A 27,983-nucleotide genomic window follows, 5' to 3' on the forward strand; every position below is an offset into this window, starting at 1 on the left:
GGGCCGTGTGTGAAGCTCCGTCTGGGCCGTGTGTGGAGCTCCGTCTGGGCCGTGTGTGGAGCTCCGTCTGGGCCGTGTGTGGAGCTCCGTCTGGGCCGTGTGTGTGTGTGTGTGTGTGTGTGTGTGTGTGTGTGTGTGTGTGTGTGTGTGTGTGTGTGTGTGTGTGTGTGTGTGTGTGTGTGTGTGTGTGTGTGTGTGTGTGTGTGTGTGGAGCTCTGTCTTGGCAGCAGTTGACTGCGGCGGTGAGAGGAAGTAACCCTAACCCTAACCCTTACAGGATAACGCTGAGGCTCCATCTGAGCAGCGATGTATTTAATGTTGGTGTCCGAGTGAGGGTGAGGGTTCCTGGTCACCTTTAGTATAACGCTACGGTGTGTGGCGCGTTACATATTCAACGTCACTCATTATAACACATCATACAAAACAACGTTACTAAAAAAGCATCACAAAGTTGGCGTGGGTCGTAACCATGGGGATAAAACACTGTGCTAAAACTCGCAACCCAAAACGCTTTTCTTCATGTTTAAATCTCACACTGTTCGACTTCCAGCTGAAACAGTGAAATGGTTCACTGGCTCTTTATCAGAAACCTCACACCAACTCTGTCCATTCATAAATATCGTATTATAGCAACATTGTGTGCTTATTCCTGAGTGTTTGGGAATGGGAAGAAGCGCAAGAGCAGCATATGGAAAGTCCAGCCCAAACGGTTAGCCTAGCCGTCGGGGCTAAATGGAAAAGTAAAGAAGGGAGATTGGCACGCAACAACAAAGAAACATCCCCAACATGATTCTCATTTCAACCACATGGGCTATAGCGTCGGCCAGCCTCAGCCAGCGTCTAGTGGTGGCTAGCGGCTAGCGGCGGCTAGCGTCTGGTCTACGAGACGGAGCACATGGTGCTCTTCTCTGAGCTGTGGGAGTCGTGGGAGCCGTCGGGGGAGCTCATCTTCAGGTGGGAGCGGAGGCCGTCCTGAAGGTTGTCTTGGTAGTGGGACTGGGCCCGGAGGAGCAGAGTGACAGAATCAAACATCAGGGTCCCTTAGGTGAGGGGTAGGGGTAGGGGTAGGGGTAGGGGTAGGGGTAGGGTGAGAATACATCAGGGTCCCTTAGGTTAGGGGTAGGGGTAGGGGTAGGGTGAGAATACATCAGGGTCCCTAAGGTTAGGGGTAGGGGTAGGGGTAGGGGTAGGGTGAGAATACATCAGGGTCCCTTAGGTGAGGGGTAGGGGTAGGGGTAGGAGTAGGGGTAGGGGTATGGTGAGAATACATCAGGGTCCCTAAGGTTAGGGGTAGGGGTAGGGTGAGAATACATCAGGGTCCCTTAGGTGAGGGGTAGGGGTAGGGGTAGGGGTAGGGTGAGAATACATCAGGGTCCCTTAGGTGAGGGGTAGGGGTAGGGGTAGGGGTAGGGTGAGAATACATCAGGGTCCCTTAGGTTAGGGGTAGGGGTAGGGGTAGGGGTAGGGTGAGAATACATCAGGGTCCCTAAGGTTAGGGGTAGGGGTAGGGGTAGGGTGAGAATACATCAGGGTCCCTTAGGTTAGGGGTAGGGGTAGGGGTAGGGGTAGGGTGAGAATACATCAGGGTCCCTTAGGTTAGGGGTAGGGGTAGGGGTAGGGTGAGAATACATCAGGGTCCCTTAGGTGAGGGGTAGGGGTAGGGGTAGGGGTAGGGTGAGAATACATCAGGGTCCCTTAGGTGAGGGGTAGGGGTAGGGGTAGGGGTAGGGTGAGAATACATCAGGGTCCCTTAGGTTAGGGGTAGGGTTAGGGTCAGGGTTAGAATGGTCCCCATGGTTCACCCGTATCAATCCTCATGCATTCACCCACATCTATATTCATGCATTAACTTGTGTCAATAATACTCATGCATTAACCCGTGTCAATACTCATGCATTCACCCGTATCAATACTCATGCATTCACCCGTATCAATACTCATGCATTCACCCGTATCAATACTCATGCATTCACCCGTATCAATACTCATGCATTCACCCGTATCAATACTCATGGCGTATCTCAGAAGTGCCCTCATAGGACAAACACAGGTGTCACTCATAACCCTCGTTATGAGTCCGCTGCTTCTATCTACCGGAGCGGCGGAAGCAGACTAAACTAGCTAAGGTAAGGCTAGTTATACCTTCCAGAATATATAACTATTCCATGTTTGTGTTCCCCTGCCTATGTTGTGGGAAGATGTGCACCCTTGGCAGGGGTATCCCATTATTAACAAATCAATATCCAGCATTTCAAACTGTCTTAGTTTAACTATGACTGCCATTGTACCACAGGTTACAGTAGAAGCAGCTGAGCATGTCTCACTGTCAGTAGAAGCAGCTGAGCATGTCTCACTGTCAGTAGAAGCAGCTGAGCATGTCTCACTGTCAGTAGAAGCAGCTGAGCATGTCTCACTGTCAGTAGAAGCAGCTGAGCATGTCTCACTGTCAGTAGAAGCAGCTGAGCATGTCTCACTGTCAGTAGAAGCAGCTGAGCATGTCTCACTGTCAGTAGAAGCAGCTGAGCATGTCTCACTGTCAGTAGAAGCAGCTGAGCATGTCTCACTGTCAGTAGAAGCAGCTGAGCATGTCTCACTGTCAGTAGAAGCAGCTGAGCATGTCTCACTGTCAGTAGAAGCAGCTGAGCATGTCTCACTGTCAGTAGAAGCAGCTGAGCATGTCTCACTGTCAGTAGAAGCAGCTGAGCATGTCTCACTGTCTGTCCCGCTCACCTTCTGGACAGACAGCTCCTCCAGTCGGCCCTTCTCTAGGGGCCGCTCCAGCGAGTGGCCTGATATCTCCATCTTGATACGGTGGGAGGGGATGGACTTGACTTCATCCTCGTTGTCTCCCGGGGCCAGTGGGAAGACCTGGAGGGACGAGGGAGGAGACGAAGGGCTCAAGGATCCATCAACTCCCAGATAGGTGGGCTCTTAAAGCGCCCGTTGAATTACCCTGTAGGGACAGGGTGAGCCGGGACCTCACTATATGTTGTCCCACCGCCCCCCCCCACCCTGAAGTCCCTGATCCCGGGAAAATAATTATCAAAACAAAAGTATTTTCATCAAGTATAATTATTTACAACTTATTTAAAACACAGACAAAATAGACATCTTCTCATTTTCAAAATATCGAAATAACTTCTTGGCTGCCGCTTCCTGTCGACTTTTATAAATGCTGTACAGAAGTCGATCGAACACGGGTTTGATCATCCGTCACCATGCCACAGTCAGGTCTTGATCAGACCTGCTCCTGGATCACAGAGTCACACCGGCTCCCAGAGCGGGCTGCGAGGGCCCCTCACCTGGCCCTTGTCCTCCCCTGGGGCCTCGGAGCCCGGGTTGGCGGCCTTGTTGATGGACTTGTCGATGGTCCGGGTCTCGAACTGGGGGCACGCGGCCTGGGCGTTCCCGTCCTTGTCTCGCTTCCCGTTCAGCCAGTAGGTCTCGATCTCCACGTTGCCCTGGAGGACGGAGAGGAGCGGCAGACGAGGAACCCAAAGCAGCAGAACTCAGTTTGAATACCAGAGGGTTCTTTATTGCATTATTCAACATGTTGGGATGGGTGAGGCGAGTAAAGCCCTGGAGACGCCTCTGTCTGTGTCTGCTGACACTTTGGGATGGGTGAGGCGAGTAAAGCCCTGGAGACGCCTCTGTCTGTGTCTGCTGACACTTTGGGATGGGTGAGGCGAGTAAAGCCCTGGAGACGCCTCTGTCTGTGTCTGCTGACACTTTGGGATGGGTGAGGCGAGTAAAGCCCTGGAGACGCCTCTGTCTGTGTCTGCTGACACTTTGGGATGGGTGAGGCGGGTAAAGCCCTGGAGACGCCTCTGTCTGTGTCTGCTGACACTTTGGGATGGGTGAGGCGAGTAAAGCCCTGGAGACGCCTCTGTCTGTGTCTGCTGACACTTTGGGATGGGTGAGGCGAGTAAAGCCCTGGAGACGCCTCTGTCTGTGTCTGCTGACACTTTGGGATGGGTGAGGCGAGTAAAGCCCTGGAGACGCCTCTGTCTGTGTCTGCTGACACTTTGGGATGGGTGAGGCGGGTAAAGCCCTGGAGACGCCTCTGTCTGTGTCTGCTGACACTTTGGGATGGGTGAGGCGGGTAAAGCCCTGGAGACGCCTCTGTCTGTGTCTGCTGACACTTTGGGATGGGTGAGGCGGGTAAAGCCCTGGAGACGCCTCTGTCTGTGTCTGCTGACACTTTGGGATGGGTGAGGCGGGTAAAGCCCTGGAGACGCCTCTGTCTGTGTCTGCTGACACTTTGGGATGGGTGAGGCGAGTAAAGCCCTGGAGACGCCTCTGTCTGTGTCTGCTGACACTTTTACCCAAAGTGACTTACAAGAAGTACATTTGTGAGAAGAAAGAGAAACAACAATATATCACTGTCGGAACATTAAGGATGTTCCTAGAAACAAGCACTATCAATCACTAGGTTAAATACAACCAAGATAGCTAGGATAAGAGGCTAAGCACTATAAGTGCCAGGACGAACAAACGTACAATAAGGGCATAAGAGGGGCCAGAGTTTAGCCATGTAAAACTGAAATGTGTAATCTCTTCCCTCTCTGTGTTGGGAGAGGTGGGATAAGAACTGATTACAACAGATCCTCAAACACGGATGAAATAATGAACTCAGATGTGCTCTTGTTGTTACGGCAACAGCGGTAACAAGCTGCGTCCCCGTGGTGCCCCCCCTGACCTTGATGGTGATGGTGCCCCTCCTCTCGAAGATGAAGTGGCTTCCCTTGAGGTGCTCGTAGGTGGCGCTGCTGAGTTGGATGTGCATCTCCTGCGCGGGACAAACACACAGAGCGAGGGTGACCAGGTGACAGGTGACCAGGTAACCGGTGACAGGTGACCAGGTGACCAGGTGACAGGTGACCAGGTGACAGGTGACCAGGTGACCAGGTGACAGGTGACAGGTGAGGCCCAAATCAGGTTATCAATAGTTGAATTACCCCAATACCATGTTATGCAACAAAAAAGTTGTCTTCTATATTTACGCCCAAAGAGTTTTGTTTTTATATCCAGTATAAGGCAGTGTTACGTAGTTATGACACATGAACATTGAATTAAATGACGTTTGTCCAATGACGTCGCTCAGAAGTCACACATAGCACTGTGATTGACAGCTAGCTTTGGTATTTGAGGGATAAATATCAAGGCGAAGCTCTAGCCTAGCCACCGCGACAAACCCACGTGCCTTTTGAAAAGACTGTCTGGCTGTGAGGGTTTGGCAGTTGTTCTCCTGCCCTGTTGCATGCTGGGTGATGCGGTACCTTGCCGTTGCTCTCCATGGCTGAGGCCGTGTGGACCGTGTCGCCGTGGAGACCGTAGCGAGGCATCTTGTGGCCCACCACCCCCGCCACCACCATCCCAGAATGGATCCCTGGACCAGGGCAGACAACCTTAGTCGGTCAGAGGGAGTGAGTGTGTGTGTGTGTGCGTGTGCGTGTGTGTGTGTGTGTGTGTGTGTGGGGGGGGGGGGACCCTCACCGACGCGGATCTGTATGTTGTTGCCGTTGGAGGGGTCCTTGAGGTGGTCTATGGAGCGGACCATGTCCAGGGCCATGTCACAGATGTTGTGGGCGTGGTACTTGGTCTTCTCCGGGGTCCCGGCCACCACCATGTAGGCGTCCCCGATGGTCTCCACCTGGCGGGGGAAGAAGGATTCAGCTCCCCTGCTGGGCCGGAGGCGTCACGACGCTCTGATCACCACTCAGAGTGCAGGAGTGGCGAGAGTCAAACAACCAAGAAAACTGCCCCCTCCCTCCCTACAGTTCAGCACCTTTGAGGAGCCTTCCACTTCACGCACCTGTGTTTGACAGGCAGAATGGATTAACCCATCCAATGAGAGAGAGATGCTCTGGTGAGTCAGAAATGAGCTACGAGTTACGAGTCTACAGCCTAAATGGTCTCAAACAGAGGTGGGCGCAATGAAGTCGCAATATCCTCACAGCGTATTTCACATCCCAGCGGCTGACGGATGGTCCGTGTAATCTATCCAACTACACCCAAATAATATCTCTTCATTGGATCTACAGCACCTTTAAGAAAGTGTTACGCAGGACAAGTAGAGCTCAGGTAAAACTGTTTATGCAACATCCAAAGGAGTCCACTGTGGCAAATCATTGGAAAAACAACATGCTACCAAAAAAAAGAGCCAAAGACAGTCCCACACACCTTGAAGACACGGTGCTTCTCACTGAGCGTGTCGAACAGCGTGTACATGGTGTTCAGCATGGACACCACCTGCATGGGCGTGATGTGGCTGCAGATGCGAGTGAATCCCACCACGTCGCTGAACAGGATGGTCACATCGGGGAACACCTACAGCCGGGACGAGAGCAGTGTTGCAGGTGAACAGGTGGGTAGGGGGGGACGGGGGGTGGGAGAATAAGAAGATGGGAGAGGGAATTAAAGTTGGCACTTTGGCAGAGAGTTAAGACAAGCAAGAGCGGTTGTCTAATGAGCTGTTGTGCGTGTAACCCAGGGTTACATGACACCGTTTCATTTATTTCGATTTAAATCACAACCCCTTTTAAAAGTTTGTTACTAACCAGTAAGAAATACATGGCTTGTGTATTGTCGTTCTAAATAGTGCCACATAATGAGATAAAGATATATATTGGGAAAATATTGCAAATGAATGCATTTAAATTATTGAATCTAAATAGTATGGTGTGATTTGTTAAACCACCTGTAACTCAACAAAGTCGCATGGCAACTGGTTTGGCTTAGTTAGCCAATCAGAAATTAGACCCGCCTCTTTTTAGCGTCAGCAGATAGCAGTTACGCAGATTCGTCCTTTTCGGGACGAGCCACAGATGAGATTCGACGATAGATTACCGTTTATTAATAGTAACCTAAAGAACAGAGATTCCCCCGCCACTAAAAGTCCCGAAAAGCCTGTGCAGTAAATCGAAACCCTTGGTGAGTCTCCTCGGGTAAACATTTGGATTTGAAATTGTGTTTTTGGGTGAGAAAATAACGTTATAAGCCGCTAACTGGCCGCAGCTAATGCTGCTTGCTAACTGCCTAGTAGGCGCGTGGTGTCGCTGCACTTGGCGTGCCGTGACTGATGTGGGGGAGGGGATTAGAGGCCCGTTGCTGGGGCTGCGGGCAGATTGTAGTTTTGACGTTGGGTTGTGCATTTTCTTCACTGTTGATGTTGCGGTCTGTTGATGGGTTAGTGATGTTGCTAGCTGTGTTAATTGCTTTATGGTGAAAAGGAATATGTAAAGCTGTGAGTTAATGGTGCTAGTTTTGAAATGTTAAATTCTTCCAGTGATCTATAGCTTGCTGAGTATATTAACTACAGAAAGAAAATACAATTAAAATGTTTTTTTGAAGGTGTTTATTTAGAGTTAAGTGTCAATCATTTATGTTTTACACTGTTAAGTTACCTAGAATATGATATTTATAGAAAATTAACTGAAATGTATAAGATAGACAGACTACTAATGAGTCTTTTGGCTTTGTTGTCAAGGCCGGGTTTTTTGTGTGGATCGGAAAAAGATATTGAACCCTGAAACGTCTGTATCCTGCTCGCCCTCCCTATGGTCCCGAGCGGTGTGCAGACTGGCGAGCTACCCCATCAGAGCGATCCTATTGGACCACGAACAATAAGGCAAATTCTAATCGTTTCTGCAGCAGTGTAGGGACAAGAGACTGAATTATTTAGATATTGTAAATAGGCTGATCAGATATTTTTACTGTGTTTTATTAGTGTAATTGAAATGTGTTATTTAGGGATGTTTTAAGTATTCTGAGGTATTTTGAAACCTGGTTAAGTTTTATTTGAAAGGGTTAAATCTTTTGGTGACCTAAAATAAGAAAGGTATTTGTGATCATTCAAAAAAAAATTCCACATTTTATTTTAAATCAATTTAGGTATAATTGTTTCCGTTTATCATTTTTCCTACTTAAATAAATAAAACCAAAAGGTAAGAGAGAAAAAAAACAGCTTTGAAAATTCTCTTATCTTTGAAATATATATCTCTTGTTTCAGTGTGTCATTTCTGGTGCAGACAGTTACCATATCTCTCCTTAACAAACCTTAGAATCTTCTGGTAGTCTAGCCCATATATTGATTATTGATTGTAAACTAGTAACAGTGTTCAGTAAAAGACACCAGGGGCCTCATGTACTAAGACTTGCGTGGATTTCATACTGAAACTTGGCGTACGCCAAAACCCAGAAACTGTCTTACGCACAAATAAATTCAGATGTATCAAAGTGTGCGAACGCATGGATCCAAGCACGTTTCTTTTGTACATCTCGATCAACGTGGAATTGAGCGCACATGCCGAGGTGCCAAACTCCTCCCTGTCCACGCCCTCATTTAAATATGCAATTTCATTTAAATAGACCTCTGGACCTGAGATTCACCTCTTAATCCGATCACCTGGCACCATGAACAGAGGCAAAAAATGAAACTTCACGGAGTCTGAGCTCGAGATTTTGCTCCACGAGGTAGAAATGCGCAAGCATATGCTATTGGAACCCTGTCAACAGGGATAAATGCAAAACAAAAGAGAAGTGAGTGGGAGTGTGTTTGCGAGGCCGTCAATGCAGTGGGGTCTCAGCAGCGCACACACTCTGAAATTAAAAAAAAGTGGTCAGACCTCAAGGTGGAGGTGAAGCGGGTTTCTTCCCACCGCCGAAGCGTGACCGCAACAGGTGGGGGGACGGGAGTGGGGGAACTCTCCCCCTTCGATTTGAGAGTGGCCGCTTTGATCGGTGACACCAGTGGCGTAGCCAGAAACTGGTGGTGTTCCTGTTTTTTTTTTCAAATGTATTAACTCCAAAATAATACATTAACCATGTATTTTAACAGAGAACAAATGCAACCGCTGCAAAACATAAAGGGACGCAGTGCCCAGAGATGAAGAACACAGAACGGGTGCGCATACTCATGGAGCCATACTATTACGCATGGTTAACAAACCCATTTAATCAGTATCTGAACATCACCGCTGCTGGGTTAAGAATGTAACGTATTTGCTGCTATATTTGCGCTGCAACTGAATTCACAGGGCAAGGCGGCGTGGCTCGGCTTTGAATGCATTAATTATCTCATATTAATGCATTAATGCATATGAGGCCGGTCTGGACTCCTATTAATCTCATATGATGATTCCGTCCCACACAGCTGGCATGGCTCGGCTCAGGGTGGACTGGCACACTCCTGACCGATCGGCCAGCTCCCGCTGGAAGGCCCCTGTTGCCAGGAACCCCAGCGTGGTCAGCACCTGTGTGGGCACGGACAACCCCTGGCTCCTGGCTGTGTGGCGCTCTAGGGCCGGCCGCAGCTCTGCGCACAGCTCCAGTAATACTGGCCTGGGGAAACGAAATCGGCTCATGAGCCAATTATCATCATTTGCGAGTAAGTCCTCGCGTTCCCTAAATATACCCTTCGGTTTTGACCATTTGCGATGTCCTCTAACAACGCTAACGCAGCCATTTTTAAAACAATTTTCTTCATCCATTGCGCATGCTTTTATAGCCACCCATATAATTGCAAGGTGTGTTAGTTGTTCATTAGTGTGTCTCTGATGTGCAAATCACTCTGTCAATGTTTTCACCTTTTTTCCCAGTTTCCCAGCGTCACCTCTAAGTGTCGCCAAAGGAACAATAGCTGTAGAAACGTGCGTACGACAGCTCTGGAGCTGGCGTGGGGACCACACATTTTTACGGTCATTTCACGTTTTGTACATCTGAACGTGAGCGTGGAAAAGGACGTACGCCACGTTTTTGTGCGTACGCAACCTTAGTACATGAGGCCCCAGGTACCGGTTACATGCGCAATTAGCAAGTCGTTTTAGAGCCAAACCATCTGAACAGCTCCCCCCTCTGGCGAAAGCATGCCATTATTACTCAATTGTTGCGCTGATGTAACCAGACCTTAATTAGCACCAGTTTGAACCAATCAGCTTCGAGTGCAGTGATCCCGCTGCACTCGAAGCTGATCTCTCTAGCCTATCCCTGATGTGTGTCGCCCTGACCTCACACGTGTTGACGGCGGGCTCTCCCTTGCGCAGCCTCTTGGCGACGGGCTTGGGGATCATCCGGTACAGGAGGTCGTCGGTTTTCTTCATCTCGTAGTCCAGCATCTTCATGCTCTCCTCCAGCTTACTGGACTTCTTCTGCTCCTGCGCTCATAGCGGCCAGCAGGGGGAGAGGAACTGTTTTGTTGGAGGTGTGTGTGTGTGTGTGTGTGTGTGTGTGTGGTGTGTGTGTGTGTGTGTGTGTGTGTGTGTGTGTGTGTGTGTGTGTGTGTGTGTGTGTGTGTGTGTGTGTGTTGTGTGTGTGTGTGTGTGTGTGTGTGTGTGTGTGTGTATTCTATGTATTTTTTTAAAGCAGTGTTCAAAGGCCATGAAAGTGTATGCGTAGTAGTAGTGATTAGAGCGCACACGCTCGCATACATGCACACACACACACGCACGCACGCACACACACAGACATCCAGAGTGTGTGTACCTGTATGAGAGCTCGTTTGAGCTCCTCAGACTGTTGCGTGCCTGCCAGCACCAGGTCTCTGCTGGAGTCGTGCATGCTCAGGTCATTAATATACAGACCTGTCTTAAACATGGCACTCAGACTCTCCATCCTACACACACACACACACACACACACACACACACACACACACACACACACACACACACACACACACACACACACACACACACACACACACACACACACACACACGTTAGGACATTAGTTGGAAAAGAAGAAAAGATATGCATATTACCGCTAACTTAATAATATAAAAAAGCCGGGGGTCAAAAATAGATGATACAAATGCATCAGTACAATAATTGAACCACATTGGTTGATGAGCGAACCAGTACAGAGCTCTTCTCTTTATGGTTGATTAGATTAAGGTTTTTTTTCAATCTGGCAGTATTTCTGGGAAGAGGAGGGACATGTTTTCGTCATTTTCTCTGCGGAAAACACTCAACACTTCCAAATGTGCTCCCATTAGGATTACAAGAGCGGCCCTGTGTGATTACAAGCTAATTAGCAGCTTATTTCATGCATGGCGAGCGCCAGTAGAAGGGCCACTGGTTTCATTCCTCGGCTTCTCTTCGGCGGCGAGGAGCCTGTGAGCCTCACGCTGCTCTAAGAACGCTCCTCCTTGAAATGAGTTCAGTCAGATATAAATACACTTTGTTTTCATCGTGTTGGACTAAAGGACTAGACGATTGGCACAGATGTATAGAAAGTCTGTACACCATCTTCTGTGTGTTCTTGTGTGTGTGCATTCTGGCGCAAGTGTGTCTGTGCGCCTGCTGTTTGATTTTCTTGCATCACCTGTCTGTCTGTCTGTCTGTCTGTCTGTCTGTCTGTCTGTCTGTCTGTCTGTCTGTCTGTCTGTCTGTCTGTCTGTCTGTCTGTCTGTCTGTCTGTCTGTCTGTCTGTCTGTCTGTCTGTCTGTCTGTCTGTCTGTCTGTCTGCCTATCTTTCTATCTGTTTGGCTATCTGGCACTATAGCCACGATATATCTAGCCGTCTGTCTGTGTTTCTATCTGTCTCTCTATCTGTATGTCTATCTGTCTGTCTATCTGCCTGCATGTGTATTTGTCTGTTTACCTTTCTGTCTCTATAGCTCTATCTGTCTGTCTGTGTGTCTGTCTGTTTATCTTTCTGTCTCTATAGCTCTATCTGTCTGTCTGTCTGCCTGCCTGTCTGCCTATCTATCTGCCTGTCTGTCGGCCTGTCTGTCGTCATGAATGCCTGTCTGTCTGATGTTCTGTCTGTCTGTCTGTGTGTCTGTCTGGTGTTCTGTCTGTCTGTCTGATGTTCTGTCTGTCTGTCTGTCTGATGTTCTGTCTGTCTGTCTGTGTGTCTGTCTGGTGTTCTGTCTGTCTGTCTGGTGTTCTGTCTGTCTGTCTGTCTGGTGTTCTGTCTGTCTGTCTGTCTGTCTGTCTGCCTGTGTGTGAGCCTCACACGGGGGTCCCCAGGAAGATGATGGACTCCCACTCCGGCATGTATCTCATCTGTCCCTTCAGCTTGAGGCAGCGGGTTCCGTCACCCCAGCTCTCCATCACGTTGGCACTGTTCCCGTCTGCGGGCGAAAGACAACCGGCGGACATCAGGAGAACCAGTTCCGTCCCGTCCAAACTGGTTTTCCAACCAGTAGCTGCTCAAAGCGCTTTACAATACTGCCTCACATTCACCCATCCATAGACACATTCACCCATCCATAGACACATTCACACACCGACGGCAGAGTCAGCCACGCAGGGCGACAGCCAGCAGGTCAGGAGCAGTGAGGGTGAGGCGTCTCGCTCGGGGACACCTCGGCACTCCGCTAGGAGGAGCCGGGATCGAACCAGCGACCTTCCGGTTACCAGCCCACCCGCCCTACCGCCCTACCTCCTGCGCCAGGCCGCCCAGTAAGATCTGCTGCTTGTCATGTGTCGATAGACGGCGCCTCACAGTGAGGGTTTTGTGGAGGTGTGTCAAAGAGGAAGACCTTTGTAGTCGTCTCCGATGATGGACTGGAAGGCCATCAGCTCCACGTCCACGTCGGCCAGGCGGTTGGCGTTCTCGCAGTCGGAGTCTGCATGAGGAGGGACAGGGGAGAGATCAGAACTGCCCACACGCCCCCAACACCTCCCCTGATAACGACCGGGGCTGGGATCAATTCCTCTCAGCCCGATCGATCGGCGCTCTGGCCTAGAAAACACTCCGGGCAGGCTGAGTCATGGAAACGGTCGGTTAGAGCAAACCGATGAGGGAGCGTCGACTTCACATCTAACGTCAGAGTAATCCCTCATGTAAAGCTGTCTATTAACCAACATCTCTATCTAACCTTTACATGTTTTTCTCTTTCTCTTTCTTCATCCTTTGTCTTTGTACCTTAATCCTAATTGGTTGTCGTTGCTCTACTAAAACACGCTCATGGGTGTTGGATTGAGTTTGTGATGGCCTGTAAAGTCCCCACCCCCCCCCACCCCCCCCAGACAACAGCCCTGTTTCTAACCCCCCACTTACTCTGGACTCTGTTGTGAAGGTTCCTCTCCCTCTTCACGGGCTCCTTGGACATGATCTCAAACAGGTTGTTGGGGTGTGAGATGATCTGGCCACGGGGTGACATCAGGGTCAGTTACACTGCGTCGCCCCACCCTCCAGATCACATGGATGTACAATACACGTGAGGGCCGCTGATGAGATGATGAACCTGATGGGGCCCCCACTGCCCAGGAGGCCTTCATGTTATCACACCGTCAGAATCAAGTGGTAATTACTTTCATGTGTAATGTTATTGTTTTATAATGACTTTAGTCAGCTGACGTTTGAATGTCCTTCAGCAGCCTGGAGGAATATCTGTTGTTATTGAAAAATAGTACACCCCCAGTGGAATGTTTTTGACCAATCAGAATCAAGTATTCAACAATTCTGTTGCACAATAAATGTTAATGGCACAATAATGTGCTCTCTGTTTTCTATCCTTGCGACACTTCGGTTTGATGTGAGTAAGGTTTGGCCTGGTAAGACTGTATGGGTGCATGGTGATGCTAATGGCTGCCTAATCCAACGCCAGACAGGGGGACATGTCAGAGCTCACATTGTTCCAGGCCAGCTCCACTAGAGGGCGAGCGAGCAGGAAGGCATCGTTGATCTTCTTCCCGTCCAGGTCAGGGAAGACTGTGGCCAGACCTGAGCCCACGTTGTGTACCACCATGTCCTGGTGGAGGAAGCACAGGTCCATTGGGCTGTCTGTGTGTTTCTGGAGGATGTGGTATTTATACAGTGTATACTGTGTTTACTGTTAAGAGATATATTGTATATACAGCGTCTATACTATCTTCTCTACATCTTTTATCTATTGTGCGTCATTCCCTTAGTTAATGAGGTCCTGTCTATCTAGAAGGGATTTATTAATGATGCCATTAAATTTAATATAATGTACTTTAATGTATGACCTGCCCAGGCACTGCTGGTGTAAACAAGCCTTCCCAGCTAACTCTGACTCATTTATGGATTTGCTTCTTATGTCGTTGACCCTAAAATAAACTTTCAATTAATTATGAAATTAAAATATCTAGGTCCATTGGGGGAAACTTGGCTGCCACGTCGTACCTGTCTGAAGACGATGTTGAAGGGGAAGACTTCAAAGAAGAAGTCCGAGGTGATGGGCAGGATCTCCTGCTCCTCCTCGTCCTCCTTCATGATGTAGCGGTAGGCCGAGTTGTCGAAGTTCAGCCTGAGTCACGTGAGGCCGTGAAGAAGAGCATCAGCTTATTGTAGTCAGTTGACTTTGAACATGGTTGTTCTGTTGCCTGTTTGCGTTACTATTAGTACTTGCATGTATGTGAAAGTGGGTGTGCATGCAATTACATGTGCGTTTTTGTGTGTTTGTGCATGTAGGTGAACGTGCATGTATGTGTACATGTGTGTGTTTGCATGAAAGTGTACATGCATATAAGTGTGTGTGTGTGTATGTGCATGCCTTTGTGAGTGTATGTATGTGTACATGTTTGTGTTTTTGTGTGTGTGTGTGTGTGTGTGTGTGTGCATGTATATGTGTGTGTGTGTGTGTGTGCATGCCTTTGTGAGTGTGTGTGTGTGTGTGTGTGTGTGTGTGTGTGTGTGTGTGTGTGTGTGTGTGTGTGTGTGTGTGTGTGTGTGTGTGTGTCGTGCGGACCTCATGGTGACGTGGGAGTAGTCTCCCACCAGCTGCTCAGAGAGCACCTCCACGTGGATGTCCGTGTCGTAGAACTGCTTCCCCATCTGCCGCAGCTGACCCATGGCGTAGTGTAGGTAGCCCTTACGCTTGCTCCTGTACACGCACACACACACACATAGGGACGCACACACACAGGGAGGCACACACACACACACACACACACATAGGGACGCACACACACAGGGAGGCACACACACACACACATAGGGACGCACACACACAGGGAGGAACACACACACACACAGGGACGCACACACACAGGGAGGCACACACACACACACACACACACACACACATAGGGACGCACACACACAGGGAGGCACACACGCACACACAGGGACGCACACACACAGGGAGGCACACACACACACACACATAGGGACGCACACACACACACATAGGGACGCACACACACAGGGAGGCACACACACACACACAGGGACGCACACACACACTGGCACACACACACACACATACAAACACACATGACCATACACACACACACATAAAGACACACGCACACACACACGCACATGCACACACACAAGATATGGGCTGTTATTAAACATATTTGTTAGCTTTTCTGTATAATATTGTAACTCTGTCCTTCATGAGTCCACACTGACTCAAGTGTTCATCTGTAGTGTCATGATGGATGGTTACGTCTGTGTGTCTCCCTGTCTTGTTTTTATTGCTGCTGCGGCGGCAGATCTCAACGGCTCCTCTGGGAATAATTAAAGTGTGGGATCTCGATGGTACGTGTCCCGTACCTCCCCACACATCAGCCTCAGCAGCTGATGATCATCAACCTGGGATACCAGGGCTTTAGGGTAACGACAACACACCGCCATACAAGATAACACACAAACACACACACACAAATATACAAAGACATACACAAACACACACCGTCCTCACACTCACACACACACCGTCCTCACACTCACACACACACCGTCCTCACACTCACACACACCGTCCTCACACACACCGTCCTCACACTCACACACACACCGTCCTCACACTCACACACACACCGTCCTCACACTCACACACACACCGTCCTCACACACACCGTCCTCACACTCACACACACACCGTCCTCACACTCACACACACACGTTGGGGGGGGGGCACCTGTAGTGGAGGGTGACGCCGGTGGCCGACTCCTCCTGGCAGAAGAAGGTGGGGGGCTGGACCTTGGGGTAGCTGAAGCGCAGGTACTCGTGCAGGTTGTCCAGGCCGTTGACGAAGTCACGCACGTGACGGCCTAGCACCTACACAGCAGGGGGGGGGGGCACTGGGTCAGGACGTTGACGCCCTGCCCTGGGGGGGAGGGGGGGGGCACTGGGTCAGGACGTTGACGCCCTGCCCCGGGGGGGAGGGGGCACTGAGTCAGGACGTTGACGCCCTGCCCCGGGGGGAGGGGGCACTGAGTCAGGACGTTGACGCCCTGCCCCGGGGGGGAGGGGGGGGGCACTGGGTCAGGACGTTGACGCCCTGCCCCGGGGGGGAGGGGGGGGCACTGAGTCAGGACGTTGACGCCCTGCCCCGGGGGGGAGGGGGGGGGCACTGGGTCAGGACGTTGACGCCCTGACCCGGGGGGGAGGGGGGGGGGCACTGGGTCAGGCCACCGCCGCCCTCTCTCTCTCTCACCTTGAGGATCCTGTCATAGCCGTACTTCCCTACGAACCCCAGGAAGTACACGCCCCAGGAGTTCATCAGCTCGTTGTAGGGGGTCCCGGTCACCCCGCTGGCCGCCTTGGCAATGCGGGGGATGACACTCTCACTGTACACCTGCATGAGGACACACACACACACACACACACACACACACACACACACACACACACACACACACACACACACACACACACACACACACCACCACACACACACACACACACACACACACACACACACACACACACACACACACAGACAGATCAAGTCATTTCATGTACAATTGCATGTTCTTCTCAAACATTTGTCAGTCAGTTAGTCAACTGGTGTCTGTTAATGCGTAGTCCTAATGACACCTGTTGTCACGATTACAGCTATTATAACTAAATAAAGGATTCATAAATAATATAATTATTGAAGAATAAAGAGTAGCAACACCTGCCTGTCTAGACACACACACACTTAGTACCTCGCCTCGACCTCATTTCAAATCAATTCACCATAAGATACACAAAACTATTAAAGTACAATCAACCATCCCCTGGTTGAAGAGGCCTCTGTGCTGCCCTGCTGGGGGCTGTGTGTGACCACAGGGCCTACCTGATGGGGCCTGTGTGTGACCACAGGGCCTACCTGATGGGGGGCTGTGTGTGACCACAGGGCCTAGCTGATGGGGGCCTGTGTGTGTGTGACCACAGGGCCTACCTGCTGGGGGCCTGTGTGTGTGACCACAGGGCCTACCTGATGGGGCCTGTGTGTGTGTGTGTGTGTGTGTGTGTGTGTGTGTGTGTGTGTGACCACAGGGCCTACCTGATGGGTGGCTGTGTGTGACGATAGGGCCTACCTGATGGGGGCCTGTGTGTGTGTGTGACCACAGGGCCTACCTGATGGGTGGCTGTGTGTGTGACGACAGGGCCTACCTGATGGGTGGCTGTGTGTGTGACGACAGGGCCTACCTGATTGGTGGCTGTGTGTGTGACCACAGGGCCTACCTGATGGGTGGCTGTGTGTGACCACAGGGCCTACCTGATGGGTGGCTGTGTGTGTGACCACAGGGCCTACCTGATGGGTGGCTGTGTGTGTGACCACAGGGCCTACCTGATGGGTGACGAAGGAGTGCAGACGGACGTCGGCCCGCTCCCGGACCAGCTTCCAGACGTCATCCCCGTAGGACTCCTTGATGAAGTCGTGGAGACTCTCACACAGTAGCCCGTACATCGCTCCTACCGCTCAGCTCCACGCCGCCCTGAACCCTCCTCACACACCCCCAGATAATCACCTTCTCGTTGAGTCCCCCAGTGGTTCTGCTCTCTAGATCAGGCCTGAAGCTCGCCCTCTCTATCCATCAAGTATTTGCAGGTAACTCGGTGTCTGCGTCTGTTCTTGTTCCCGCGGTTGCACGTCCTGTACGCTACGTGTTGAGGTGGGACCGTCTGTACTGCCTCCGCCGCGCCGTACCAACAGAGCAGCACCCCGGGCGGAGGGTTTTAAAGGCGCTGTGATTACAGCGGGCCCTCCAGTCTCAACGAGGGCCCTCCATTGTCTGCGTGTGTCAGCTGTCACGGCCTGGTGATGCTGTCCATCCAGCCATGTGACAGGAACACACTGCGGCCCGCTGAGACCCAGCCCTCAAACACAGATGGCCCGGCCTCAAGGGCTCTAACCATACCCCCCTGCTCAAGAAGAACCAAAGTGACGTTTAATGGAAGAACATCTCCTTTTTAAGTGCATTTCATTTCGAAGTTGTGACTTTAACAACAGCATGCCAGCCAGAGGAATATCAGCATTGGTCGTGTTTACTGACACTACCAAAGGAAGCTCTCTCTTCAAAGAGCCATGGTCATAATTCTTCATTTTTACTCTTCACTCCCAGAACCAACCTGAGTAGAACCCTCCAGGCCCTGAAACTACGTCCCATTAAAGCGATGCTGTGGTGTCTGGGGTGATTACTGGGTCTTCTCTCTGCACTAATAGTGGTCTCACCGAGCATCGCGAAAGAGAGAGATGGGGTTTTTTTTGGAACAGGGCAAGTGCGAAAATCAATATCCATTCCCCATAAAGAGAATGCCTTCTTCCCCCTCTGGGCCGGCGCTGAGCCCCATGAATGAGGGGCCGCGGGGGGTAATATTGAGCCAGACTTAAAATCGGTTTGGGAAGAAAATGTGCAACGAATGTTGAAGAAAAGGTCATTTCTCCTGTTGAGGGCCATAGATTCCCTCCAAGAGAGGGCTTTTATTCTGAAACACAGGCGAGATGGCTTCGCAGCAGTCGCGGTTTGGTATCGGCCAAGCAATGGCGTTAAACCGTGACAGAATGCACTCTTTGAAATGGGCTCACGATTCCCCACCAGACAGAAGGACGGTGCTATGCTATGACATAGCATCAGAGACAGGGCAGGTGCCAAGCCAATCTCCAACGGTCAAATAGATGGAGGGTTGCGACTGTTTTTTTGGGTGGGCCTCTAAAAACAAAATAACAGCTGCAGAATCTTAAGAGATACAGAGACCACATACACACACACACACACACACACACACACACACACACAAATAAACATACATGGTGTCATATTTTTATTATCATGGCATGTGTGTAATCTTATATATACTTATCCCTCCCCCGAGGCCCCTTTAATAAGCCCCTCGCTACACACACACAACTCTGACGCACACACACACACACACCCTCTCTCTCTCCGTCATCACCCTGGTTAAATTAGCGGGTGAGGTAAGTGCACCAGGCATCCCGTGATGGGGGGCAGTACCAGCCCCCCATCACGGGCCCTCACTGGCCAAGGGTGCACCGGAACCCCCTCAGCCACACAGTAGGGGGGAACCTCAGATAGCACCACTAGACCAGAGCCATTCCTAGTCCCCACACACACACACACACACACACACACAGACACAGGGGAGACAGGTACGTGGATGTGTGCTCTGTGTGTCATGCTTCTAATGGCTAGTAGATAACGTATTTAACTGACTGGAATGGCTGTTTAGTTACGGATTTCATGTGCCTCATAGTATTTCATCTCACGTGAAGTTCCGAGGCAGAGGTTACAAACTTTAGGTTCCTCACAGACATGCGTTTGCTGTTCACAGTGATAACATATTATTACAGATATTAAAGCTACTCGCTGTGTACACAATTCTATTTCAGGCTCAATTTGAGATTGAAAACTGTGTGTGTGTGTGTTTCCTTAATGCATGTGGAGGCTCATAAAGATGTTGATGATGCAGCGGGGGCCTGACGAGCAGACCAAGCACAAGATGCACCTCGCCAAGGCGCTTTGTGACGAAGTCAGGGGAGGTAAGCAACAGCGCCGCCTCCACTCTGAGCTGCAGGCAGTGGACTCATCCTATAGCTGCTGGGTGGGTTAGCAGCTAACCCTAACCCTAACCCTCAGCGCCGCCTCCACTCTGAGCTGCAGGCAGTGGACTCATCCTATAGCACCCTATGGATTGATGCATGGCTAAGAAAAGCACCTCAGCCATCAATTGTTATGAATATTTTAAACGGAGGCACGGAGCTCAATGCCCTCTTGAGCTCCCACTATCTTTCAAACGGGAAACCATGGGAACTTAATCACTCTTAACAGTGAGTTGGCACCAGAATAATTTAAGAGCGATGAGTAGCTTGCGTCTCTGCGTGCTCCGGTAGTTTGCCGCACGGATTTAGTGGCACCGCATGCTTTGAAGACGGGCTTCGGATCGACAAAACACAAACATAACCCTTAGCCTTATTACAGGCAACTTGCAAAAGGCTGGGAATTCCCATAGCCCCTTCGAACAGAGTGCCTTCATCCAAAGAGCCTATTAATACACACTCACCCATGCAACGCCTGGATGTCAATAAACATTGCGCAACAAACATCCTTTTTTGTCCTAACTATTTTATCCGTCATGGTTTAAGTCTTTCATACATAAACACTCCTGACACCAGACTGAAGAAATTTACGACTAAGAATAAATAGTTATGATGGTGCTCTTAGAATGATTGGGTTATTTGTCATCTGTTTGAAACAAAACAACATACATAAATGGAATTTGCCCGAGACAAACAACCACTACATCGAGAGAGGATTTCTAAAGCATAGTGCTACCACACTAGACTGGCTGAAAGTGCAATTATTTTGGTTCTTTCGAAACTAAACCAATCTCAAGTCTCTCTACGAATCTTCACAACATTCGTATTCATTGCCTGTATGGCCGTTCCTGTGGTGACCCCATCAGGTCTATCTGAGGACTATCAGGTTCAAATCTGCGTTGAAAGATACAACATTTAAAATCTAGAGAATTGTTTTTTATGTATATATCCTCAAAAAATGTATATCAGGAATCTCGAAATTGGTTATTAAATGTGGGTCTAAATTGTTCAATAAAACCAGTAGTGTGAAAAAAACTGAACCTTTCAACCAAAACATCTATTTTCTAAACTCCATATTCTAAACCTGTGTTCCCCATCCTTCCACCCTGGACCCCCACCGTGGCTCCACCCTGCCCCCCCCCACAGGGGGTCTGAACCGGGGGCAGAAGAGCAGCGCCCCCCTGGACGTGATGCTGGAGGAGCTCCAGCTCCCGACCAACCGGGGCTCCCGCATGTTCCAGGAGCGGCAGAAGAGGGTGGAGCACTTCACCCTGGAGCACGCCACCAACGGCAGCAACACGGGCAACTTTGGCAGAGTAAACACAGACCCCCCCTCGCACCCCCCCCCATTAGGTCACGTATCAGCTATCCTCCTACTGAAAGCTACACAGCACGTACCCAAACCCCCCCTGCCAGACGCACACGCACTGCGCCTTAGCAGCTCGTTGGTGTGTCGCACACACAAGATGTACGCTCTCTCTGCAGGGCCCCGCTGGGACCCCCAGACCTCGTGGTCGGGTCGCAGAGGGCCCCCTCTCCTGTTCTGCTGCGCTAGGACTCTGGAGCCCACATCCAATCGGAACGGAGGCCTCTCGCCAGACACAAACGCAGCGTTTCAAGTGCTTAGGCCTAATCTCGAATGTCTTTAAAGGGCCACAAATACACACCATGTCGACTTGCAGTTTGCCTCAAGGGATTAGTGTAAGGGGCAGGTGAGGGGCCCATGAATGCGGGCCCCCAGGGAGAGAGCGGCGAGAGAGACAGCTAGAGAGCTATCCGAGGAAAACTGTTGATTCCAAACAACATGGTGTAGGCGGCAACCCCGCATTGTGGTGTTCTTCTCCCAGATGTGTCCATATCCATGTCGACTCACCCCCTCTTCCCAGGTACTTCCACCTCAGCCTGCCCCAGAGCCCCAGCCGGGGAAGGAGAACCTGCTCACCCCCAGGGTCGGTAAGCACAGCCTGATCCTCAACCTGCAGAAGACTATAGCCAAGAAGGGCAATCCTGAAGTCCTGGCGCCAGGTAAATGACCCGAGACAGGGGGAGGACAGTGGCTGTCATGGGAGATTGAATTCCCACCAATGCCTGGCTTTGAACAACGCCCCCGCCTGTAGAACACAGAGCCACAGCTTGGGTGAAAGCTTGGGATTAACATTTTAACTACACAGTTCACTTCTTTGGTTGTGCGATAGTTGATGTAAACTCAACCTAAACTCCAGCTTTCTATTGCGATACATACAAGCCAATATTACGTACGTTTACTGCAATTGTGGCCTGGAATACCGTCACTGGAGCTCATGGCTACCCTTTTCCCATCCCCAGGGTATTCTGGTCCTCTTCGGGGGGTTCCCTGCGAGAGGTTCAACTCTACAGTGATCCCCAGGTCCTACAGCTCTCCGTGGAGGGAAGGGGAGGGGGACGACCAGCGGACCCTGGCCACTCTGACTGAACAGCTGCCCAAGCCCCCGGAGCCGTCCACCTTCAGGTGCTTCAACAGGTAACCTTGTGATGCCACTTTTGCACATAAGCCTTCATTCGGGGTTGGTCTGTTTTTGACATTGCACCCAAAAAGCGCTCCGGGAAGTTTAACAACTAATCCGTCTTAAAGAGGCTAATGCATTCACTCTGCGATGTCACAGCTCGGTGCTTGGTTGCGCGTCAAGCATAGGCTTTGGAGAATCCGGCTCTAAATAGACGCTCAGATGATTAAATGATGAAGGCTTTTGCAATTATTTGTTAAATGACGGTTCCCTCGGCACCAATCCATGTTTCCGCCGTTTGAAAACCAATCCAGTTGCCGGATTTGCAGCCCCTCGGACTGTGGTTTTGTGGCGGCTATTTTCGCTCTGGCCTTGGTAAGATGATGCAGGGAGTCTGCATGCCTTTCACACCCTAAGATAAGGCAACACAGTGAGGGGCTGTCTTGTGAGACCAATGAGGCTGTGGATAACAACAGACTCAGCCAACTATTGGGAAATAGAATCAAATCAAGAGAGATTAGAGACCGAAAGAGAGATCCATCCAAAAAAACCGTGGAGTGTTTATCGTGATAATGTCAGTTATTATTGGAAGTGAGTGTTCATCCAAGGACGGATCTCTGTACACATCTAAATATCACTGATGATCTAATTGAATGATCCCAGATTTAATTACATCTTACCTCAACTTCTACAAACTTTGTGCCAAATAGGGTTGGTGGGGCTTAGCACTCCCTCATACCCGTTACCACCTCATCCTAGCCATGAGTCACCCTGAATCCCTCACGACTATTTTAAACCGCAACAGGAATTGGTTAGTAACAGCCTTCTGATACACAACTGAATATTGCGTTTCATCTAAAGCCATCCATTTAATGGATAGTGTGAAGAGTATGGTACACATAATTTATGTACCATCCATTATTTTGAAGGCAACATCCTGCTTGCTTACATGCTGTCGAATTCTAAGCAAACTACGGAATGCTGACCTTTCTGCTTCTCGTTCCCAGATCGGCGCTCCCGTTCGGGGGGCCAATGACCAGCAGGAGGGTGATCCCAGTCATGAGCTGTGAAGCCCTGGAAGCCCAGAGCCTTCCAGCCAGCAGCCGGAACTGCATGTCTCGGAGGCCCGATTTCAACAGAGCACCAAAGGGCTGGGGCATGGACTACTGCCCCGAGTCCGCCGAGCTCTGAAGAGGCTCTACCACGCTCTTCCAGAGAGCCTGACGGGGCTCTCTGGAGGCCCGTCTGCGGCCGGCAGTGACCTGCTCGCCGACGCCTGCTATGACGTGTGCTGCGCTCTTTAAAGGTCATGTCAATGATTAAGCCGTCTGCTAATGGATATCAAAAGGTTATTGAATCCATTCTGAACCGTCATCTCCGAATTTATGTCCATGAGAACACCCGAGGACACGAGTAGGGACATGACCTTCGCCTTCCTTGTAGCAGTGTGACATCATCGCAGGCTTGGAGATCATGGTTGTTCCACAAGGCTACCTTTTAGTGCTACATCGACTAACACCATCATCTGAACTGCCTACTGCCATCTTCACTAATGACATTTTACAGAACATAGTCTGGTTCTGCACAAAGTACAACACAAATACAAAAGGAATAGTCAAATGACTAGATGGGGTTGTTTAATGATGAAAAATACAAATAAACAGTTTCATGGGGTAATAATATTACGTCAAAGAATAAAAAAAAATCAAATCAAGACTAAAATGTTTCACGGTGATAATTTGCACGATGACAGACAACTCAATTATGTAATAGAACGGCATCGATCGAAGAAGCCCTTAAAAGCCCAAGGAATCCCCCAGGAATAGCATCCGGGCTGTATGAGACGAAAACAGTGGCAGTAATGAACCTAAACTCCTCCCTCTCCCTCCGTGCTCCTGCCCGATGTGTTTCCAACAGGGGTTCATTAGCCAGACGTCTTGTAACATTCAGCTAGTAAATCATTCTGAGAGTGGGGGGCGCTTCAGTCCGCTCAGAGAACAGCAGCGACCGCAGCCCGGCCCGCGTCCAGGTAGAGCCCCCCCCCCCCCCAGAGTAAAGGTGAGTCCCTGGTTGTATTCTGAGTGGGTTGGGCTGCGGGCAGGAATGACCAGAGTAGAGGCTGTGGCGGCGTCTAGTCGCCGTGCCGCGCGCCGTGGGCGGCGTGGGCGCCCATGCGCTGGGGGTCCTGGGAGGGGTAGTGGATGTGCCCGGGGGGCCGCATGCCCATCGGGGGGGGCATGGGCGGCGCCATGTGGCCCATGGGGTGGAACATCGGGGGTCCGAAACCTACGACAACAAAACACCGTTTAAAAGAGGAAACGAGGAAACGTACAAGATATGGTCTCATGCTATCTGAACAATATGATCCATTCATAAAAACATTGATCCACTTTCTGATGCAGTAGTTAGCGTTGTTATATTTCATAAGCAAAGGGGTTGGGTTAGTGTAAACTCCAACCCCATTAAATGGGTCAGCTTAATGAACCAGTTCTTTGTTGGTTAACTTACCACTGCATTAACCAATGCTAACTACTGCCCCCTTGTTGTTAAGGGTTACCAGCCTAACCAGTACCTGGAGGGGGGGGGTGGATGCCGGGCGGGGGGGGCAGGGCGATGTTCAACACAGACGAGGTGCCCGGGTCCAGGTTGAAGTAGTTGGCTGGCGCCTCTTCGTCGTGCGCTGGTGGAGGGGGGAGGGCTGTAGCGCAGAGGAAGACCATAGGTTGAGCACAGCACTTTAATTAGCATCAACTCGGCGTGTGTCCACCGAGCGACTTCTCCATTACCCTTCTCAGCAGGTTGGATACAGAAATGATCCATGGATTGATTTGTGCATTTATACACCCAAGAATCAATATCTTCCCTTGCCATCTATTTGGGTATAATAAATAAAGTGATGATTCCTAAATCACACAAGGTCCCTTGAGGCGTTCCACACTCACCTCCAGGCAGGCCTGGTACGGGGTCCAGACGGGTGCCCATCTCGCTGACCCCGTCCTTGATGGATTCCTTCCCTCTGGCTGCCTGGGACCTGGAGGGGGGAGACAGACCGTCAGAGGAGTTGGAACCACAAACACAACGGCATGACCCGCTTTAACATCGTGATTGCTATTCACTGGTCGGGTTCCAAACAGGATGACACCATGTTTACTACCGATCCCACACCCTACCACAGCCCCCAGATGTACGCTCACATGAAGAGAACAAGGGAGCACTCACCTCCCCCACTTGACGGTCAGCCTGCGTCCGTTGAGGATGAGCTTGTTGAAGGACTTCTCGGCGGCCGACTCTGCAGCCTGCCGCGTGGCGAACTGGATGAAGGCACACTGCTGCCTCTGGACGATGGTGATGGTGCGGATCTCACCAAACTGGTAGAAATGGTTCCTGCAGAGGACATCGCAAAATGGTGAGAAAAACGTCCACCGACGACACGAGTTAGAGGGGTGAGATCACGCCTCCAGGTGTGAGTGTGATTAGCCGTGTCCGTCTACATGTATGATGGATAGATCAGCAACATTTGCCACAGTCCACTGGTAAGGCTGGTAGACTGATCCATCCATCATACATCTAGGGGGACACGCCCACTAGTGATGTCACTAGGGCACAGGCCTGTAATGGCTCATCACACTCGAAGGTGACGTAAAGCATATGGCCGCCAGCCCGGCGGACAGTGGTCCGTACTTGAGCTCCGTGTCCGTCACGGCGTCACCCAGCCCGCCGATGTACAGCGTGGTGATGCTCTTGTCCTCTGGGGCGTCCAGGCGGGGCATGGTTGAGGCACGCTTCAGCAGCTTGTCGGCCACCGGGTCGTTGATGCCGTAGTAACGGTCCTTGATGTTCTGGTCGGCCAGCGGATCGTCGGGGTCCGTGGGCTTCTCGTGCCTGTTTTAAACACCAGGATAGGTCAGTGGGCAAATTGATACTGCATAGCACCGGCACAATGGCAGGCAAGGGTCACGTGTTGTCAAACCTCTCAATAGGAAGAGCTATTCTGTTGAATGGTTCAAGATGTATTCATCAGAGCCACATCATTTAATGTACAATGGTAGCGCACCCCAAGGCTTCACTTGAAACACACGGCAGCTTCTAACAAGGTAAGGCGAGCGCTCACCTGTACGGGCACTCCTCGCCTCTCTTGCACTCTCCCTTCACCCAGAAGGAGCAGATGTGGGGTCTGTTCCTCTTGTAGTAGGGCGTGGTCCGGGCCAGTTTCAGCAGCATGTCACTGGAGCTCGGGGCTTTGCCCAGCAGGCCCACCGGTCTCGTCCCGTCAGTGTTGGCGATCTGGGAAGGTTAAGGCAGAGAATAGCATGAGGACGGGGTCAAAGTTCAGTGGGCACGGTGTCTTTAATGTGTGCACTATAACTACTGGTAAGAACAATCCTTTTGATTGTTTTTTCAGGACCAGGGCGTACCTCTCTCTCCATATTCTGTGTGTAATACTCCTTGTTGACATCAGATTTTGGCACCTCATCTTTGACAGCGAGGCCGGTGTCTCTGACCTGGATGGGAAGACCTGCAGAAAGCCAAAGGTTCTGTTAGTTTACTAATTCCCCATCGCTGGCCCACAATAAGCGCCGTGTTGAGAGACGGGGGAGTCATACCATACTCCAGGTCCAGGAGGCAGGTCTGACACACGTTCTTCATCTTACTGCAGGTCTGGCAGACCTCGGTCTTCTTGAAGCGCATGCGTGTTCCCGGACACCATCGGAACACTGTGAAGGGTCGGGCACAGATCTGGAAACACGAACAACAGTTAGCTTACTGCTTCGAGTTCTGTGTTTTTTGTTGAGGTTAAAAAGAAAAAAGTACCTTGCATTCTTTGCCATACTTCTCCTTGGTCTGAAAGAAAAGGGTAAAAACTGTTTACCTCATGCAACAAGGGCAGCATAGTTTCAGAGCTCCAAGACATGTTATCCAAGATGACCAACGGAAGACACTTACCATGCGAATGTAAGGGTTCTCCCCCAGACATGTTTGACAGAGGATTGGGAAGTCCTGGGAATGGAATGACAACGATCGGTTTACAAACAAATACATCATCACCCCTACGTTGAGTGTTTACGCGCGATCACGTCGGGATTATGATAACATCTTTGTATACATTGCATTCACAAAATCTGATCCATACCCTCCTTAATTGGTAATCTATGGGAAATGTTAACTATATTCACCCTCCGATTGTTAGTGAACGCGCCGACAGTAAGGGAACCTAGTTGCAGGTTAATGTCGGCAAACTATCATTTCAGCTGAGCTTTTTATTTTGCCGGAAATATTTCTTAAAGAAAGAATGTACAATTCAATGTTGTTGTTTTCTAAAAACAGGTTTTATGTGTAAAATAAAACACACAATTGAAAATAGCAGCCACGCTTCCGCTCGCTAACGTTAGCTAGCTTCGTTCTCCGTCAAATCAACATCTACTATAAGATCTGAGAGTAACCTCAGTGTGTAACAGCAACTAATTATATAACTACGATGTGATTATACATTTCAGGCCATATCTCAGGTTAATAAAAACATACCGCGTCTTCCCAGTTCTGTCTGTTGTACGTGTTAGCTCCCAGGGACGTCGCCATTTTAACACACTGACACGGTAGCAGAGGAGCGAGTCAAACAACGAGACGGAAGAGACGTCATCTCCAGCGCCCTGTAGGCCAATGGGATTTGAGCATTGGTTCATCGTCACATCCGCCCAAGCTACGGAACATATCTTGGGTCTAAAAGTGAGGATTTATTTTTTAAAACA

At 50.3% G+C, this 27,983-nt stretch overlaps 3 protein-coding genes across 4 annotated transcripts; 1 reads left to right on the plus strand and 2 right to left on the minus strand.

The window, feature by feature from the left end:
- Positions 1-116: 116 nt before the first annotated feature.
- LOC130390503 (soluble guanylate cyclase 88E-like) lies at positions 117-23,731 on the minus strand. The gene is made up of 19 exons (XM_056600495.1): positions 23,223-23,731; positions 17,486-17,640; positions 16,361-16,501; positions 15,842-15,981; positions 14,663-14,797; positions 14,098-14,221; positions 13,583-13,702; positions 13,009-13,093; positions 12,488-12,574; positions 11,959-12,076; positions 10,483-10,612; positions 10,008-10,154; positions 6,184-6,330; positions 5,497-5,653; positions 5,280-5,389; positions 4,700-4,789; positions 3,303-3,461; positions 2,731-2,868; positions 117-996 (listed from the first exon to the last, which is right to left on the minus strand). The coding sequence occupies exons 2-19, from the start codon at positions 17,603-17,605 to the stop codon at positions 880-882; spliced, it is 2,265 nt and encodes a 754-aa protein (XP_056456470.1). The 5' UTR covers positions 17,606-17,640; positions 23,223-23,731; the 3' UTR covers positions 117-879.
- LOC130390505 (myozenin-2) lies at positions 19,117-23,965 on the plus strand. 2 transcript variants are annotated; one of them, XM_056600498.1, is made up of 6 exons: positions 19,117-19,306; positions 19,596-19,696; positions 20,900-21,069; positions 21,640-21,778; positions 22,079-22,253; positions 23,244-23,965. In XM_056600498.1, exons 2-6 carry the CDS (start codon positions 19,612-19,614, stop codon positions 23,425-23,427), a joined length of 753 nt encoding a protein of 250 aa, XP_056456473.1. In that variant the 5' UTR covers positions 19,117-19,306; positions 19,596-19,611; the 3' UTR covers positions 23,428-23,965. The 2 variants fall into 2 exon arrangements, with proteins under 2 accessions (XP_056456473.1, XP_056456472.1); XM_056600497.1 differs by having other exon boundaries at positions 19,602-19,696.
- Positions 23,851-27,871, minus strand: rbm22 (RNA binding motif protein 22). Its single transcript, XM_056600496.1, has 11 exons — positions 27,760-27,871; positions 27,181-27,234; positions 27,049-27,078; positions 26,841-26,973; positions 26,652-26,752; positions 26,348-26,520; positions 25,918-26,118; positions 25,456-25,620; positions 25,179-25,267; positions 24,809-24,934; positions 23,851-24,522 (listed from the first exon to the last, which is right to left on the minus strand). Exons 1-11 carry the CDS (start codon positions 27,811-27,813, stop codon positions 24,368-24,370), a joined length of 1,281 nt encoding a protein of 426 aa, XP_056456471.1. The 5' UTR covers positions 27,814-27,871; the 3' UTR covers positions 23,851-24,367.
- Between the last annotated feature and the right edge of the window lie 112 nt (positions 27,872-27,983).

Source organism: Gadus chalcogrammus, chromosome 10, assembly GCF_026213295.1.
Source record: "Gadus chalcogrammus isolate NIFS_2021 chromosome 10, NIFS_Gcha_1.0, whole genome shotgun sequence".
NCBI classification, from domain to species: Eukaryota; Metazoa; Chordata; class Actinopteri; order Gadiformes; family Gadidae; genus Gadus; species Gadus chalcogrammus.

What these genes read in the sequence shown, in the direction of transcription:
- LOC130390503 (XM_056600495.1), bottom strand. Translation starts at nt 17,605, where the DNA reads ATGTACGGGCTACTGTGTGAGAGTCTCCACGACTTCATCAAGGAGTCC. An exon ending in CCTTCACAACAGAGTCCAGA is followed by an intron (nt 12,575 to 13,008) that starts GTAAGTGGGGGG and finishes CTCCTCATGCAG; the next exon opens with ACTCCGACTGCGAGAACGCC. An exon ending in AGAAGCACCGTGTCTTCAAG is followed by an intron (nt 5,654 to 6,183) that starts GTGTGTGGGACT and finishes TTCCCCCGCCAG; the next exon opens with GTGGAGACCATCGGGGACGC.
- LOC130390505 (XM_056600498.1), top strand. Translation starts at nt 19,612, where the DNA reads ATGTTGATGATGCAGCGGGGGCCTGACGAGCAGACCAAGCACAAGATG. An exon ending in TTGTGACGAAGTCAGGGGAG is followed by an intron (nt 19,697 to 20,899) that starts GTAAGCAACAGC and finishes CCCCCCCCACAG; the next exon opens with GGGGTCTGAACCGGGGGCAG. An exon ending in TCCTGAAGTCCTGGCGCCAG is followed by an intron (nt 21,779 to 22,078) that starts GTAAATGACCCG and finishes TCCCATCCCCAG; the next exon opens with GGTATTCTGGTCCTCTTCGG.
- rbm22 (XM_056600496.1), bottom strand. Translation starts at nt 27,813, where the DNA reads ATGGCGACGTCCCTGGGAGCTAACACGTACAACAGACAGAACTGGGAA. An exon ending in AGTATGGCAAAGAATGCAAG is followed by an intron (nt 26,974 to 27,048) that starts GTACTTTTTTCT and finishes TCGTGTTTCCAG; the next exon opens with ATCTGTGCCCGACCCTTCAC. An exon ending in CGTACCAGGCCTGCCTGGAG is followed by an intron (nt 24,935 to 25,178) that starts GTGAGTGTGGAA and finishes TCTGCGCTACAG; the next exon opens with CCCTCCCCCCTCCACCAGCG.